At 41.2% G+C, this 16,184-nt stretch overlaps 2 protein-coding genes across 2 annotated transcripts; both read right to left on the bottom strand.

Moving 5' to 3' along the window:
- Position 1: 1 nt before the first annotated feature.
- LOC136429961 (tetraspanin-9-like) lies at positions 2-5,433 on the bottom strand. The gene is made up of 7 exons (XM_066420145.1): positions 5,257-5,433; positions 3,589-3,783; positions 2,973-3,047; positions 1,967-2,071; positions 1,386-1,523; positions 951-1,034; positions 2-461 (listed from the first exon to the last, which is right to left on the bottom strand). Exons 1-7 carry the CDS (start codon positions 5,320-5,322, stop codon positions 399-401), a joined length of 726 nt encoding a protein of 241 aa, XP_066276242.1. The 5' UTR covers positions 5,323-5,433; the 3' UTR covers positions 2-398.
- Positions 5,434-5,618: 185 nt separating this feature from the next.
- On the bottom strand, positions 5,619-15,395 carry LOC136429956 (CD151 antigen-like). The gene is made up of 7 exons (XM_066420139.1): positions 15,208-15,395; positions 9,728-9,913; positions 9,173-9,250; positions 8,618-8,719; positions 8,090-8,206; positions 7,554-7,637; positions 5,619-7,060 (listed from the first exon to the last, which is right to left on the bottom strand). The coding sequence occupies exons 1-7, from the start codon at positions 15,304-15,306 to the stop codon at positions 6,782-6,784; spliced, it is 945 nt and encodes a 314-aa protein (XP_066276236.1). The 5' UTR covers positions 15,307-15,395; the 3' UTR covers positions 5,619-6,781.
- Positions 15,396-16,184: the final 789 nt, after the last annotated feature.

The following is a 16,184-nucleotide window of genomic DNA, read 5'->3' as shown; positions in this document are numbered from 1 at the left end:
CTCAGTGTTTGCTATCACGTTTATTGAAATTGTCCCTTTCGTACGAATGATCATTAGATGTTTAGAAACATAGGAAGTCGATCTTACTTGTTACAAAATATTGTGAATTCTCAAAATTCGTCAACAAATGATTTCTATCAACTGCTGAGCTTTATCAATCCTTGCCTCTTATTTCTAACACATTTTGATATTGTTCCGTCGGATGTCACATCTACATTCAATTTAGAAGATATGGGAATTTTGACATATTGCATGGCACACATTAAGTAAAATCTAGTGAGCATTCAGGTTAACAATGGATTAGTGTTACTTGAAGTTTGAAGTTTGGTAGCGTTTGTCTGTGTTTGAGATCAGTGTAGGAACAGTTTCCAGCTGGGATGGGGGAGGGGGGTCCTCCTCTACACCACTCCGTCCATACTCAGATTCCTTATGAGATAAACCGTGAAGGCGAATCCGATGAGCTGGGAGAAAGATAAGTTGTCATTTTTGGTTAAAAAGTCAGAAGCAATGAAGGGAGGGTGGGGTATAATTTGACAGTGACTTAAGCTGAACTAAAGAATACCACGTTAGAATTATTCCCCTGATGTTTCTAAATATCCACATGTGTTTGAAAACTACATCAATGGACGTCGACGTCGACTACAAAACGGTCCAGATCAGGTAAAGCATGTATTCATACAGCTTGTGGCATATTCCAATAAGTCAAAGTTCTACATTTTCCCTTATTCGGCCTTTTAGCATTGCAATATTTGAGTATGCGTGACATTTGCAGTGTAACAAAAATATATTCAAGAGACTTCAAACAACACTAAAATTTGACATATGACATATTTGGAGACCTTGATTACGGTTAGCTTTTCTTCAAATGAGTTTTTTTATCAAATTATATGATGTTTCCATTTGGATGATTGCAACTTTAGGGTACAGATATCTAGTATTTCGAAATCCACCTGAACGAATCCGAGGCAGAGGACGACCAGTCCGATGAGATAGACAATGTCCATGAGAAAAGGTTCAAACTTCACCCGGCAACCCTGTCAATCAAAAAACACCCCTGTCAATCAAAAAACATCCCTGTCAATCAAAATGCATCAACACATAAACTTCACCCGGCAGCCCTGTCAATCAAAATACATTAAACTTGTAACTTCACCCGGCAGCACAGTGAATCAAAATTCATTACAATCACATATGGTCTTGGATGGTTATTTTGTTTTAAAACAATAAACGGATAAAGCAAACGTAAAGCAAAATGTGACAAGCAATAGAGATGTATATTTGATTCGCACTGTCAGAAACAATTAAAGACGTATCAACAATGAAAGAGTTCTAGTTTTGAAGATACTTATCAGCTAACGCCCCTTAAGACTGTGAAAATGAAGTACCTTGTACACCAATTTATTGAGGGGGTCTCTCTCGCAGTCGGTTGTGTCTGTTTCCTCCTCGCACGAGCACGTCGCCCCCTTACTGCCAGGGCTGCGGTCGGTCCAGTCTGTGTAGTTGTTGATGCCACAACACTTGAACTGTTGTAGGAGTGAGCAATATAGTAATATTGCATTTTAGCGGAGCTATGATAACATATATGAAGAGAGTGGCCATGCAAGGTAAAACGTATATTCGTTTCAGGTGAATAGTACTGCAGTTTATATGTACGACTGTGCAGTTGTATATTTTTTTATGAAGGATGGCATAATGAATAACCTCCTTGGTCATGTATCATCTTGTGTCCAAAAACGCATTCAAATGTATCATGTTTATTATACTTTCAAAAGAATTAATGCCACGTTGTTGATTGAATGTACTTTCTAAAGATACCCTGAACAAACGTATGTTGTGTTGTGTTGTGTTTATACATTAAAAAAACAATATTTTCTGAAATATATAACCATTAACCGACATGTAATATTCCTGCACTATCAAAATGATTTTTGCATTGCAAAACACAATGAATGAGTATATTGAATACCAGGCCCTGAAGGTTGCTCATAGCCTCTTGGATGCCGGTCGGGGTTTGGTCCAGTTTTTTACCGTCCAGAATATTGGCGAACGCCTTGTCCATTTCCTCGGCAACCTGGCAGGAAAAGAAATAAGTAAGATAGAACTCAGAACATCTATAGGTGCTGGATGTCAAATGAACACCACAAATCGGTAAACACACCTGTCCCTGGTGCTGAACACCATCCACACATGGGTAAACACACCTGTCTCTGGTGCTGAACACCATCCACACATGGGTAAACACACCTGTCTCTGGTGCTGAACACCATCCACACATGGGTAAACACACCTGTCCCTGGTGCTGAACACCATCCACACATGGGTAAACACACCTGTCCCTGGTGCTGAACACCATCCACACATGGGTAAACACACCTGTCCCTGGTGCTGAACACCATCCACACATGGGTGAACACATCTGTCCCTGGTGCTGATCACCATCCACACATGGGTAAACACGCCTGTCCATGGTGCTGAACACCATCCACACATGGGTAAACACACCTGTCCCTGGTGCTGAACACCATCCACACATGGGTAAACACACAAGTCCCAGGTGCGGAACACCATCCACACACAGATAAACAAAGATTTTGTTGGGGGGGGGGGCAATTAGGGCAATACGTTGTGTACATTTCTGGATACCATATGAGATAGTTTATCAGAATGTGTCTAATCGTTTCATGTAGATAGCGCATAGCCTGTGTTTACAGAATCTCTCGCTGGCTGGGGTTAATGACCTGTAACCATCGGGCCTGCCGCTAGGAGCGCGACTAAGCTTAAGTCTGGATAGAGAGCTCATATTTACTTAAAACAATGGGAATCAAAACCATATGGCAAGATAAAACTCAGCGCAGAAGACCAAGGACGTTGTTATGTTATTCATTAAGCCGATTATGACGACGTTTCAATGTTTTTTTACAATATAGGGATCAAGAATATTTTCTGCGAGTTAATGGTGGACGGTTACGTACCTTATTCTTCCAAATCAGCCCAACGGCTCCGGCTGCGACCTCGGCCAGAAACAGCGCGAACAGGAACATGGAGTACTGTAGGACAGGGAAATTCGGGTGAAAAAATTGCCCAACTCTATTTCCTGTATTTCACGTCGTTTATTCCATCAGAATGAATCATTAGCCTCTATCAGGCTCCACAGCTCGCTGGAATGATAGTAGAAGTTGGCCAAATAGACAGATAACATGTCAGAGGACTAAGATTAGGCTCTACCAGCCTCCGCGGGTCGCTGGGAAAATAGTAGAAATTGGCCAAAACGAGTCAATTGTATGAAGGGAGTCGGCTACGGAGAGAGGGTCAAATATGCAACCCTCCATGGCCAAAGTCCCCCGGCAAATGTTCTCCCTATAGCCGGCGCGGTTAGTCTGGTAGAGACTAGACTAAGCTGGTCATGGTCGCAAACTGTACTCCATGGCCAGCTGAATCTTCTGGTATGTTGTCTGAGTGTCTATTTGGCCAATTTCTACCACTTTTCCGGCGACCTGATAGAGGCTAGGGATTATAGCTTGATATCTGTCTTCCTAGATACTTATCAAGCTACCTTTTCGGCCGAATTTCGTTAGTGATTAACTTTACCATGATGAGCATGCACTTGCTCTCCTTCCAGGCCCCTACACATCCAAGGAAGCCGATGACGAAAGTGACTGCTCCCACCCCGATGACGACATACGTGACGGTGTTGAACATCTCCAGGTCCAGGTCTGTGACGTTCTTCATCCTGTCGTCCACCAGGGCCCAGATCCCCACACCGAGGAACGCAATTCCGATAATCTGCGCAAAACGTGAGGAGGTAATGGTCTCATTCATGTATTACTCCGAGTGGGTAAATAGTGCCGATCATGTTGTTTTTTGCTTGCGCTACGGTCTAGCTCACATTCTAAGTGAAATGGTTAATTATTCATATGTGTTAATTAAAACTGTAGTTAATTTATTGAAGCAGACTTTCTGCAATTGGATGGAACTTCTTACGGTATTTGGTTAAGAACTTCAAATGGGGGTATGGACGCTATAGACGCTGCCGAGGACGATAATATGCGCAAAACGTGAGGAGGTTATACAACTGAGTACTTGTCGTGGGTAGTTTTGGTTTTTAACCTTTAGCACACTGAAATAACTGTATGGCTACCATTCTCTTTTGTTTATGGGGTAAAGCAGCAGGGAGAAGGTTGGTAGCGTAAAAATCTCCATATCCCGGCGAGACATATACTTGATAAAGATTATACAAATAAAGCAGACACACCACTCAGTACAGGACAAAGACTTGGGGTAAATTGTGACATTTAGAACTATGGAACTTAGAAACATGTAACTCTGGCACATCATTAGCTGTCACCTGGTATGTGCGTTGGAAAAGGGTAAGAAACCGGATTGGGCAACTATCTATTCTTTTGATAGTAACAGTTACACTGTAGTAAAGTGAAGAGAACCATTCCCTCCATCGTTGATTTCAAGCCCCTCTCTCCCTAGCTCTGTTTGGCTCATTAAAAAAGTTTGCTGAAGCCTTATCTGGCGTTTGATCAGGTTGTGATCACGAGTTGAACTGAACTTATCGACGGAAAATGTAATAAAGATCGATATATACATATCTATGTACCCTGATCACCGCTTTCACAAGATCACACAAAGCATGTTTACCAGACGCATGTAGACATACTACTTTTATATGACGTTTTGTGTTCCGCCACGCCTGTTTGCAGTCTCGACCGTCATATACAGATAACGCTAACATGCGCTGGACTTTTCAAAGTCCATCCGTATGTAAACCATTTATTGACCTTTAGGCTGTTCCATCTGAATCGTCACACATCTATGGGGGAGGGGGGGCAGGATTGTGGATTCAGTTTATGAGTCATGAATGAAAAGTTGCGGCTAAGATTTCATAGTATGAATAGCTCTTGAATTCCCTGATGTATTTCGAAAGTCATTCCCAAGTGTTCAGTGGATAAATGGAGGTTTAAGATGTCAAACGGTGATTTTGCAGTTTTTGACGAGTAGATCAAACGGTATAAACAATAGTATCTTCTCTGACGCTTTCTCCCTCCCTAAAATGCAGGCATTGTTTTCTGTTCGGGGGAAATAACAATGCAAACGATTGCTGTTTCTTCTTTTACAAGAAAAACATCTGTATAAGGGTGTGTGTAGTTGAAAAGCAAGCACAACTCAATCGATGTAGTAGGTTTTGTTGTATAACCTTGTGCAAACATGTTAACTTTAACGTTTCTACCAAAAACTACTGCTGCTTACCCAGAAGATCAGGTTGAATCCGATCAAGATGACCTTGATGAATTTGGCGCAGCACCCTTCTGCCATGTTGATTTTTCCGTCCCTGTCCTGGCAGTTCCCGAGAAAAAACTACGTCAAACGTTCCTGCGGCCGAGCGTCTGCGTCACGTGAAGTAATTCGTACGGTGATATCAGCTGAGTTTGATTTTTACTGGGTACAAAGATGGCGTTGTAAAAGGAGAATCGCAAATTTCCGATGTCTTCTTTTAGTGAAATCAGTTTAAACGTTTACTAGTTATATTTTCTTCATCTGCAATCTTAGATTTCAAACGTAACTCAAGTCATCAAGAAAATTGTGAAGAGACTTCTTTATAATCTTTTTGTTTATTTGTATACATTTTATTTGGCCCATAAGAGAGATAAAGGATACAAACATATCTGTACATACATTTCTATACAGACAGACTAGATACATGACGAATTATGCAGATAACGCCTTGTGTCAACACCAGCTATCAATTGATTCAGGAGAATTTTCTTTGAAGTACGAGATTCTGTTTCCGGAAGGTCCCCCTTAAAAGCACAAAGGTCGTGTTGAAGGGTCCACAGATTAGACTTAGTTGTTTGCGTATATCTGTACACAATACGTCTGTATGTATATGTGTGTATCATAAACTCTGTCGTCAGCAGCTGGTGTATCTACTTACACTATCGAATATTGATTTACACATTCTGATGTTTATACTATAACTATATTTTGTATCGTGGATTTACATACAACAGAAACATATTAAACATTCGTCTTCTACTGTCTCGCAAAAAGAAGCCGAACCCAATAAGCTAGAACTTAGTGTCAGTAGTTAAGACTAGAGTAGTCATATGTTATATTGTTCATAATTATCTGTTCGTCCACTCTGTGTTACGTATACATGTACATGTACTTGCAATTAGCCTACGGGCAGGAATTTGCAATAAACTTTCTATCAATCTTCGTGACGCTCTCTTTCCACATAGATATTATATCTAAACTATCTGATGGGACATTTATACTGTTTCATGTTCTTATCTGTCATTGGCATTGTAATAGACATGGTGGTGCCCTATATATGTGTGTCGACCACTAGGCACAATACGATACTGCTTTCCACTAAATATTCTGAATGAATAATGTCCTGTAACAAAATTATACTAATACAACTGGATCAGCCAGCCCGAGATCGAGGATAACAAAAATACAATACTTGTCACGTCATAATCAACATCAAGTTACGTGACAAGAGGACTTCAAAACGAAATCTGGGTTGATGAAGAGAGTTCGTCTCGAAAGCATCCCATATTAGCAAACTCTTTTGTTGTGTGTAGTGCTTAAATGTTTGTGTCAAAAATGCAATGATTCATGTGTTTGCTTAAGAGCACAATGAAGCACTAGAACTATCATAAGCTTACAAAAATAATACAAGAATAATACATTTGTAGAATATGAGATAAAGTATCTGTTTCAAATAACTACACTGCAATCTGTGCATTTCTCTCCTGTACTTTCTCTGCTAGACCGCGTGCTGTAGTCTGCTCGGCAGTGCCTTGATGTTTCTAAGGAACCGGTCCTTTTTTGTCGATCTTTCTTTGCCGTTGCCATTGGAGACAGGTAGCACAGTAGCCTCGTCGCAGTCTCCGGAGGTGCTGCTGACGAGGCCGGACGTGCTGTTGTTGTAGATGCCGGAGCTGGTGTTCCCAGAGGACCCGGCCCGAGACTGTCGTCTTCTCTTGATCCGTACCCGCGTGGTCGGGTGTCGGTACAACAGACAGGCCAGAATAATACCTAGCAACTACAGAAAGAAAATGTTGATATCGATTTACATGCAATAAAGTTCCAAGTTCTAAACATGGGCCATGCTGATATGTTGAAACGAGCGAGTAGTGACACTTCTATTACTATTCTTATACTAGGGAACTCTGGATCCAGTCCTGAAATCTTAAGATGCGAACAAGACAAATATATCAAGGAAACTCGCCAGGAGGTCCATTATCAACTTGGCCTTCGTCTTCCCAAGACATATCCACATACATGTATATGAAATATGATAACAAAATCTATCTATAGCTTTTTAAGTTAGGCTGACCACAGATATCCTGATATACAGACACACACACAGACACACCATAACAATACTTCCATTTTTCATGGATGCAAATATCAAAGAATATCATGTCAAATTAGAAATAACCACACATGATTCCGATTTTCTCCCACAAATATAAGGTTTACATTATTTTGATAACTTGACTAACTACATGTTCAAGGTTTTTCTCCTCACGTACCTGCATGTGCCCAAGCACAAGTCCTGTGACGCCAAGTAAGACGAAGGTGTTTGTGAGATATTCCTTGATGTAAGGTCCGCAAGGCTGGGCAAAATGTAGAAAGTTTGCTTTTTAATTAGTATATTGCAGGACGGAACAAAATTTAGAATGGCGTTTGTTATATTTCTTGCATGGAGTTGTTAATTTCTAAATAGAAATTCTACTTTTGTGGCCCTTTTAGGTTGGGTTTGCATAACGTTAAACATAGCATTGCCAGGTGCTGTGAACAATGGTACTTCAGTACCATGGACAAACCAAAAGCATATTTCAGTTACCAAATTCTTTTAAAAACGGTATGACTGAAAGCTTGTTCTCTCTCCCTCTATCTCACACTCTCATGCGAGCACACACACACACGCGCGCGCACACACACACACACACACACACACACACACACACACACACACTCTCTCTCTCTCTCTTTCTCTCTCTCTCTCTCTCTCTCTCTTTCTTTCTCTATCTCCCTTATTCTTTGTCTGTAAAGTGACTGTTCTTACCTGACTACATGACTGAATGTCCACGTCTGTCTGGATGACGTTATTACGGCACTTACAGCTGAGGTGTTTGTACGGCTCCCTCCAGTCTGTCCGGCTGAGTAAACCACAGCACTGGTACTGAGCAGAAGGATCATGTACGGTTTAGAAGACTGAAATGTTTCTATTACATAAGATGTCTGTGCTCATGTCAACTCCGGTACATTTATTTCTCTTCACTGAATCACACATTGTTATTTACGCCTTACTGCAATATACTTTCAATACCTGACACCAGCTAAGAAGCATCTCAGAAGCAATCATATCATTGAAAACGACATTCTCAGACTTAGGAACTCACGTCCCGAAATCTTGACATGTGAAATGGTAAGGAAAATCTGCCGAGTGAAGCCGCCATGAGGTCATTATCGACCCTGGCCTTCGTCTTTCTAAGACATACCTACAGATATTACAATCTATCCATAGCTTTTTAAGATATGCTACATGAATATCAGTAAATACAACACCAACACACCAAGCTATTTATCTTACCTCTTCCTGGAAGTCCTCTATGTACTCTTTCACCGGCCACTGCTCCAACGTCTCGTACGTTTGAATCGTTGTGTTGAAGGAGTTGTCGGTGAAACGGTTAAACTGTCGGAAAATGAATGCAAAGCGTGAACCCCTAGGATTCTTATATGCATCATATATATTCAATGTGAAACTTGTATTGCATCGATTGCAATCAGGGCTGATACAGATCATATTATTAAAAAAAAGTCATTTTGGTCGTCCAGATGAATCTTATGGTTTCTCCTAGCTACGCCCATGCATGTAAATGAAAGACACGTCAACATGGCCTAATGCTACAGTCCCATTTCAATCCGGGGCCCATCGCGTTGTTTGCGAGGACGGAAAATGAAAAGAATGAATATCAAGAAAATACAAAGTATATAGGATTATTTCTTAACGTTTTGTGTCTTTTGCTGTCTTTCATATGATATTTTTTGTTCCCACGGGCTGCTTGGTCGGGCCCCTAATTGGACATGGGGCCGTAGACTTTCATAGGAAAACAATTACATTGCGAAATTAAATAACTCCACGTACCGCGGTTTTGGTGTAGACCAGAGCCCATGTACTTGATGACACCTCCGCAAGGATCAAAACTATAAGACACGTGACGTACTGCAAAGGGGAATCGAATATCCATATTCATTTGGTAGACAATAATGAGACACTACTTTTCGAACCTACTTGATGTTGACAAATGCATAATGATTCTTCTTGATAATGGATGCTACAAAATAACAGGTTGAGCGGTTTTCAGTTTGAATGCGAATGGATAGGTATAAACGTGTTTGATAATAGTCACGCCTCAAGGACGTTAAAGAACCAACCACACTTCTCTAAAAGAGCAGGGGGGTTGTGAGTGGATCAAATGGATCTGTCCTGACATATGCCGAGCTTGTACTCTTCAGTACAAACCTGGTGTGTTACGCTATTAGGCGGTTTACCGAGAATGCAATAGTCAAGTCAAAGGTGAACAAACATCTGTCATCCCATGTACAGTCCAGGACAGTAACCCAAAACATGTGAGTGGCTCTTGTGAGCCTTGTTTTGTTGTGGAATCGAAATTTGTAAAAATACAAACAACAGCCGTACCACAAGAAGAGATTTCCGCTGTTCCAGGAACGCGGCGCAGCAGCCGAAGTACATGATGACGCCGATGACGATGTTGGTGACGTAGAGCGGGAGGTAGAGCCAGTCCAGGTTGATGCTGGTCACCATCTTCATCTTCTCGTGCACCTTCAGAGCCCACACCACCACGTACGACACCATCCCGCCCGTCTGGAACAAACGGTTCAAAATTAGTGGGATCGTGCGGCGAAACGGCAGGGTGATCGGCCAAGAACCCAACGGTCCCGGATTCGAATCCCCTGACGCCACCGATGTTGTGCCCTTCGGAAAGGCACTTAACACGACTTTCCTCACTCCACCCAGGTGTAAAAAATGCAAATGGTTATACTGTTCTCTGTACCTAGCACTGTTGTAATAAGTCATGAAAAACTTGAGTGTAGTGCCACGTCGTCCTTGTCCGACAGTGTCCAAAAGCGAAGTAAAAAACACACATAAAAAACACAGTAAAACCCTTGACTTTATAATGGGAATATCATACAAAACGTACAAGTATCGCTAAAAAGGCAACAAACCACATAAAGCGTAACAATATGAAAATCGCTGAGCGCGACGTCAAATCGCTCGGTCGCAGCGAAGTCGCCTACCATATATATAGGAGATACTTTTTGCACAACCAGGTAATCTCACCTGCTAACGTTTCGATGTCCATCAGACACCTTCTTCAGAGCTTCTGACTTGAGTACTGCTTCTCACCGCTATAAGTAGCCGATGTAGGTGGCGCAAACGGTAGCAGGTGAGATTACCTGGTTGTGTAAAAAGAATCTCCTATATCCTATATTCTACCAACCTGATGAAATTATTTTGGGGAGGTCGCCTGTGTTTCGCGGGTTCAGTGCACTAGTGAGATAGGGGCTTATCAACACTCCCTTTCCATTAGAGGCTGCGACGGCGCTGCGACCAATGAGCGACCAAAGATTACTCAACGAATTTCAAAGATGAAGAACGATTTTTTTTTGCGTTTTGTGTCTTTTAAATCATACTTTTGCATCTGGCATAATCTTCCAATTATGAAATAAAGGTTCACGCAAATCTCATTTTGATCGTTGTACGGTCGCTCAGCAATCGCCATCAAGTGGAAACGGGACCTAACAACAGGCAGTGTATTTCTGCCCAAGTCGATATCTTAATTGGCTGATTTCGTTCTCTTCTTAGCCTTCTCCCTGCTCTTTTTGCATGAATGCGACAATTTCAGTTTAAGCATGACTTCTTCTTTGCTTGAAAAACAGTTCACATATATCTAAACTATTCAATGGATAACAAAGTATGTCTTGATAACACAAACATGCTATGAAAAGCACCTAATTACAAGTACGACATTGCCCACCAAATCATACGTGGCAGCGGCCCCTGGTTCAAATCCTCTGACGCCACCGATATGTTGTGCCCATTTCTACACTCCACTCAAGTGTAAAAATGGGTATATCTGTACTAGCTGTACGTGGCACTGTTAAGATAAGTTATGAAAAACTAGAGTGCAGTGCCGCGTCGTCTGTCCGAAAGCGAAGTAAAAAACAACAACTACGACCTGTCTGCGTTTATGTACGTAGAATGAAAGACCTAGACATAACATTACTCAACGCTTCATTAAAGGGACCTTGAAAGAATGTTGTTGATCTATTTTGGGGCCACTTACACAAAATAGACCCCTTCAAGCCCCGAGGGGTTCAAAATGGCAGCCACAACGGAAGGCCGGGAACATTCTAAATCCAACAAAAAAATAGGCCACACAATCATTTCAAATGATCTAACATCTGGCAAATTAAGATACAAAATTTGCTATGGCGCTGAATATATCAGTTAATCTCTCTATCAGAAACCATTACCTAGACTGAATAGGACCTGGGACTTTTTCACAAGAGATTTAATGGGAAGACAGGCAGGCAGGAATGTTTCTACAACATGCTAACAGCTGGTGATACTTTGATTCTAGTATACTTTAAACAAAGGGAAAACGTACTGGCGACTTGTCAGCTCATTCTAGCTATACGTTTGTATCGTTATGAGCACACGATGTCGCTCGACATGTGAAATTAGTGCAGAGGTTTGCCAGGCTGGATGTGGTCACGCTAGACCTTTGTTGCCATATCTTTGAAACCGAATCCCTACCACTGTTCCATACCCAGTGTAATTCAATACGTGGGCTGACAACACTTGAACGTACATGCTTTAGCATGTGTAGTGACTAAACATAGTGGGCGAAACCACTGAACAGTGGATCGTCCTGAGCTTGCATGTGACAGACGATCCATCAACAGGGTGGGTCGGCTTAAAATACGTGAAGGTGCCGTGCACAGATCACTGCTTCTATTGTCGGTGACCAGTTTGTGTTGTTTTGTGTAATATCAGTTTGGGTGTTAAGCGTTACATCCTGCTGTGAATTTGTTGAGTAAATGTCAGATAGAGTTATGTTCGATTGTACTAAATAAATCTAAAGCTTAGTGGAAGGTTTGTCATACCACGGGGGCTTCAAGTTGACCTCTATGTCATGTTTCATATGTTGTCTACCATGGCCAACCTCAACTATTACAATAATCACTATATATAAATTATACAACGTTTTAAACCTGTACTAAAGTAGCGGACGTTACCAGCGTAAGTGTGTTTGAAACAAACTCACACTTGTTGGATAAACGTTATGTAGTATTGGAACTACTGCTAAATTGACTGCAATTGTCAACACGGTAAAAGCAGGGAGCATATAATTGTTCTCCCACACGCTACTGGTAGTGTGTACTGAGACTACATGTTTAAACTGTATGTCAATTTTTGATAGAAAGGCGTACTACATTGCTACCACATTGCAAATCATTAAGAATGCCTATGTAATGTCTAGGTGTAATTATGTTCTACAGAACAAAGAAGTGTGGGCATACCACAATGGTGGACACAGCCCAGTGGCCCAAGGCTTTATCATTAGTCACAATTTGAGCCACCATCTTTCTGACTCATTTGATATCTTAAAACTAGTTCTGCGAGATTAAAAAGACCAAATTACTGATGTGACAGACTGATAAGCGCTTTTGCTTTGTTATTAGTCACGACAACCACCTTCATAATTTGCAAGTGTGTGATTTTGAGAGAGGGTGGCTGACACGAATAAAATGCTTGTTGGAGTCTTCTCTGTGCCATTTTCTTACAAATGGCTCCAGCCAGTTTGTTCTATTATCTGTGGTGTGTGTAGTGAGACAAATGTTGTGGGACCTGGTACCTGTTGGTACGTGTTACATGATCAATCAACGCTGTTTACTCCATACATATCAAGGTCAGGCAAACTATGGAGCAGTTTCAGTAATAATCACAGATATAGGTTGGTTTTATCAACAATATCAAAGCCGATGCAAACTGGTTCGCTTTATTTTTGTATGTGTGTGAGTGTGTGTGTGTTCACAGTGTGTGTGTGAGTGTATGTGCACGTGTGTTCACAGTGTGTGTGTGTGATTGTGTGTGTGTTCACAGTGTGTGTGTACGTGTGTGTGTTCACAGTGTGTGTGTGTGTTCGTGTGTACATGTGTGTTCACAGTGTGTATGTGTGTTCACAGTATGCGTGCATGTTCGTGTGTGTATGTATTTGTGTGTGTATGTATTTGTGTGTACGTGTGTGTGAATGTGTGTGTGTTTGCGTTGTTCACAGTGTGTGTTCACAGTGTGTGTGCGTGTGTGTACTTGCGTGTGCACTTGCGTGTACGTGTGTACGTGTGTGTGTGTGTGTGTGTGTGTGTGTGTTATACTGCGATTCATATATCGTAAACGGTTCAGTCGGAAAAAGAGAGGGAAACGAAGGTACACACACTCAATTTTTAAGGAATGGATAGTTTACAAATATTCTGAAAAGCTCATTTTACCCTGTAAATAGAAATTCACGTCTTTCAGTCATGATCCGATAAAAGACCTGACAACATTGACTCCATGTGACGAACTATATATACTTGTCTACATTGATATGGAAGTACTTAGAAAACCTCGTGACAGTTGTGTCTGCTTCTAGCGAGACTTAGTGTGCTGGTGGCCGCTAGCTAATGATGCCATGTTTACCATGTCAGCATACCAGCCGACAGATCGACATCTGGACGGTACTCAACAATGTGTAAGCAAAACGTTTTACTAACCTCTGATAACATACTAGACTCCACTATGTCATACTTAGTTTTGATAAACAGCAGTCTTCTCTCAGGACTCACAGGGACATGTACGACTCAACACAGGAATTTACAGGACACAAATGATGTGCCACTTTCGATAATGTGTGTTCTAATAATTGTAAACGTGTGCTTGACCTTGTGGTAAGTGCGTTGGGCTTGTACTACTTGCCTCGTGCACCTGTCCGTCGCCAAAACGTCCAAGTGTTTTGTCATGGAAACAGACTCTGATGAGTATATGATAGTATCTTAATGCGAGATATGTATATGTGAAGTCTGGCAGGCCTCCATCTTGAATATCTGAATGAAAGTGCAAGGAAAACCATGTGGACTTGAAGTAAATGGACTTATTCTGATCCTTACCGTCAGGAGACAAAAATAGAGTTAGATTAAAGTGTTGAAGAACACTATAAACATTAGATAACCACAACATAGATTGGAAATCAGAAAACGGGATCTTCTCTAGGATAAGAGAACATCGAAGTGTTGAAAATAGGTCACGCGTCAATCATATTCAACCAATAGGGAAATCTTGACCTGCTTTATATAACGTTACCAAGCGTGCCTTCTGCTATTCAATAAGTTGTTATGCTCATAACTATCATTAAATATGTCTCGTTTTCGTATCTTTGTGACGACATAGTTCTATATAAATACCCTAGCGCCTCTTTTCATACGTGTGCACTTATAACAGTATTATCAGCATTAGATTCATACGTAGATTTACTAAACATGGGTGGAAGGCCTGGCACAGATCAAAAGGTTCGTGCGGATATCTTACTCCTGCTTTTTGTTTTGGATCAAACGAATATTTCTTTGATCTAAACATACTGATATCAAGATTTTATGAAACCTTCCCAAGACTAGAATCAGTATGATTATATATATCAGAAACATACAGGTTAGAATCATAACATCTTGTGAAGCCACAACCTGAGGTTTTATTGCACCCGAGTGTAAACCATGAACGTTACAGGACTTTATAGACGTCTGGGTCAAAAGCGAGTTTGCTGTAATTAACTCGATTATCGTGCCTTTGTTCTATATATAGAACAGTCAGACTCCGTTAACATTTCTGGTGTGGGTTTGACTTCTGAGTCTTTTTGGATTTTTACACTCCAGGACTATCAATAGGATGAAATAGAGTTCAGATGAAATACTTCTATCTTTTTGTAACAACAGGTACTGAGAACAAAACACGTAATGGCCTCACATGACCCAGCGTAATGTGATTTATCCTTGGGGAACACGAGCGAGTGCTACTATTACGTTGCACTAATATTGTAGAGGCTAGCGTGAAACACTTACCCAAAAGACAAAGTTGGAGAAGAACAAGGTGAACTGTAAGGCCGTGTAGGAGCAGCATGGCGTGTCCCGGGAACGCTTGAAGGGCCAGAATCGTTCCATGTTGTTTTGTTGTCGCGTGCACGGAAGATCCGCTCGGGTCGGTCTCGCGACACCTCGGGAAGTGGAACAGGCAGTTCTGGGACGATATGATGACCTTGGTCAGACGTAGGGTCGTACCATTTCTTTTTGTCTTTAGGGGGGTTTGTTCTTTAATTCAACGAGAGTTACATCATATCTTGACAATATAGCTTGACTGCATTTTGGATATGGTTTCTGTTAACATAGCTTTGGTGCAATAAATCGAAATGGACTCGAAAGAAAAGAAACATGCAAGTAAACAAATAATACAAAAAAAGGCTTACCCGTTCATGGGCGCATGTTGCACGTTCCACTGAGACGGGAGTCGTCATGCGTCGGCAGTGGGCTAATTAGGTTCTAAGCCATGGGATAGGGCATTGCCATGGCAACAAGGCAATCTGGGTCGTGTCATTGACATTCGCGAACTTATTTAACTCCATAATTTACGTCACCAATTGGTACGGTGGGTCATCATGATCAGTAGCATTGCAGCCATTAGCGTTGGGTAAACAAAAGTCGTGTTCTTGGATTTTCGTGTTTATTATTTCGATTTTAAGAAAGTAGGTCAACAACACGGCGAAGATGTCCCAGTGCGGCGGGGAAAATGAGGTCCAGACATAGCGGGTCCACCGTTCTGGTACATTCATCAGTAACTGATACTGTATATGTTGAAAAGGTGTACCTTGTAACATGTAATTAAAGCTGTACATGCATTTAAAAGGTTCATGAGGAAAATGTAAGTGAAAACGTATAAAGGGCATACCAGAATTTCTCAAGATACCTTTATAACTTTAAGAAAATTAACTGATATGATCAGTGTCATTGGTAGGTGGTATACTATCATAAATGTTATATATCAT

This window comes from Branchiostoma lanceolatum, chromosome 3 (assembly GCF_035083965.1).
Source record: "Branchiostoma lanceolatum isolate klBraLanc5 chromosome 3, klBraLanc5.hap2, whole genome shotgun sequence".
NCBI lineage: Eukaryota > Metazoa > Chordata > Leptocardii > Amphioxiformes > Branchiostomatidae > Branchiostoma > Branchiostoma lanceolatum.
The sequence above is the reverse complement of the archived record's forward strand: the minus strand, read 5'-3'. Positions and strand labels throughout refer to the sequence as shown.

What these genes read in the sequence shown, in the direction of transcription:
- LOC136429961 (XM_066420145.1), bottom strand. Translation starts at nt 5,322, where the DNA reads ATGGCAGAAGGGTGCTGCGCCAAATTCATCAAGGTCATCTTGATCGGA. An exon ending in GCAAGTGCATGCTCATCATG is followed by an intron (nt 3,048 to 3,588) that starts GTAAAGTTAATC and finishes CCTGTCCTACAG; the next exon opens with TACTCCATGTTCCTGTTCGC. An exon ending in TCTGCCTCGGATTCGTTCAG is followed by an intron (nt 462 to 950) that starts GTGGATTTCGAA and finishes TCTTTCTCCCAG; the next exon opens with CTCATCGGATTCGCCTTCAC.
- LOC136429956 (XM_066420139.1), bottom strand. Translation starts at nt 15,306, where the DNA reads ATGGAACGATTCTGGCCCTTCAAGCGTTCCCGGGACACGCCATGCTGC. An exon ending in AGCGGAAATCTCTTCTTGTG is followed by an intron (nt 9,251 to 9,727) that starts GTACGGCTGTTG and finishes TCCCCTTTGCAG; the next exon opens with TACGTCACGTGTCTTATAGT. An exon ending in TTGTGCTTGGGCACATGCAG is followed by an intron (nt 7,061 to 7,553) that starts GTACGTGAGGAG and finishes TTCTTTCTGTAG; the next exon opens with TTGCTAGGTATTATTCTGGC.